This window comes from Myotis davidii, unplaced genomic scaffold (assembly GCF_000327345.1).
Source record: "Myotis davidii unplaced genomic scaffold, ASM32734v1 scaffold358, whole genome shotgun sequence".
Taxonomy (NCBI): Eukaryota; Metazoa; Chordata; class Mammalia; order Chiroptera; family Vespertilionidae; genus Myotis; species Myotis davidii.
This window is the reverse complement of record NW_006290768.1, coordinates 414,739-416,155: the sequence shown is the minus strand read 5'-3', so window position 1 is coordinate 416,155 and position 1,417 is coordinate 414,739. Positions and strand designations below refer to the sequence as shown.

Genomic DNA, 1,417 nt, shown 5'->3' with positions numbered 1-1,417 from the left:
TGCCCCTCCCTCTGCCTTCCACACCCCGCTCAGGGGGCACCTGCCTGGAGGCTGTCCTGGCCCTGTCACCCCCACCTGGGCCCTCGCTGTACCAGCTGCCAGTCTGCTGTCTCTCCCCAGAGACACCCGGCCCTCCTCCCCCCCACCAGGAGGCAGGCCTGGGTCTCAGCCCAGGCTCTGGGTTTCCTAAGCGAATAAATTTGAAAGCAGCCCCTCTTGGAATCTCCCCATCGTGTTGGGGGGTCCTCTTTGGCCAGAATTGGGGTCCATTCCCTGCGTGGGAACCAGATTCCTGGGAATTCGGAAAACAACCCGGCACCTGGCCCGAGGGAAGGTCCTTGGGGCTTCAGGGTGCAAGAGACAGATGCAGATACACGTGGGCTCTTAAAACGCTGGAATCTGGCCCGGCCGGGCTGCTCAGTGGTTAGAGCACCGTCCCGCTACACCAAGGTTGCAGGTTCGATCCCTGGTCCGGACACATACAAGGTCAAGCAATGAATGCATAAGTGGAACAACAAATCCATGTCTGTCTCTCTCCCTCTATCTCAAAAAAGTAAAAATTTAAAAAACAAACAAACTTTGGGCTCTTTAGCTTTCTTTGAAGGGCTCGCAGAGATAAGAGGATGGACCTGGGATGACAGAGCGCAGAGGAGAGGCCCAGGAAGGGGCTGTCCCCTCCCCCTCTCCTGAGGCCAGGCCCAGGCTGGGCGCCAGGTCAGAGTAACAGAGCAATCTCCATACACCTTTTTATTCTGCCGAGAAAGTAATATATACGCATCCTGGCTGGGTGGCTCAGTGGGTTGCACACCGTCCTGCATACCAAAGGGTTCGATTCCCCGTCAGGGCACATACCGGGGTCGTGGGTCTGATCCCTGGTTGGGGTGCACACAGGAGGCAACTGTTCCATGTTGCTCACATTGATGTTTCCACATCGATGTTTCTCTCTCTTTCTCACCCTTCCTCTCTCTCTCTCTTTTTAAAAAATGATACAGCCACTTTATTGTTTTTATTATTATTATTTTTTTAATCCTCACCCGAGGGTATTTTTCCATTGATTTTTAGAGAGAGTGGAAGAGAGAGGGAAAGACAGAGCGAAACATCGACGTGAGAGAAGCACATCGATAGGTTGCCTCCTGCACGCACCCTGACCAGGGCCCGGCCGGCCCCTGCTGGCCTCTCCCCTCCCCTCCGTACGACCCCTCACGTGCCGCCTCACTCCAGCTGCTCGTCACCAATCTCGGCTCCTGGGACTCTCTCACCAGGTCCTCCGCCTTCGCATACGCTGTTCCCTCTGCTCAGAACGCCCTTCCCTTTTCATCTGCCCGGACACCCCCCTGAGCTCCCTCCCGGGGCCTGTCCAAATGCCTCTCCTTCATCCACTGCCCATTTATTTACCCATCAAGCGACTCTGAGGGGA

General features: G+C 55.8%; 1 protein-coding gene across 1 annotated transcript in view; it reads right to left on the bottom strand.

The window, feature by feature from the left end:
* LRRC4B (leucine rich repeat containing 4B) overlaps positions 1-907 on the bottom strand; it is a gene marked incomplete at its 3' end in the record, with an annotated part of 5,610 nt that extends 4,703 nt beyond the window's left edge. The window contains exon 1 of the mRNA XM_006763871.1: positions 853-907. Coding sequence (XP_006763934.1) covers positions 853-907 — 55 coding nt within the window. The remainder of the gene's footprint in view (positions 1-852) is intronic.
* Positions 908-1,417: the final 510 nt, after the last annotated feature.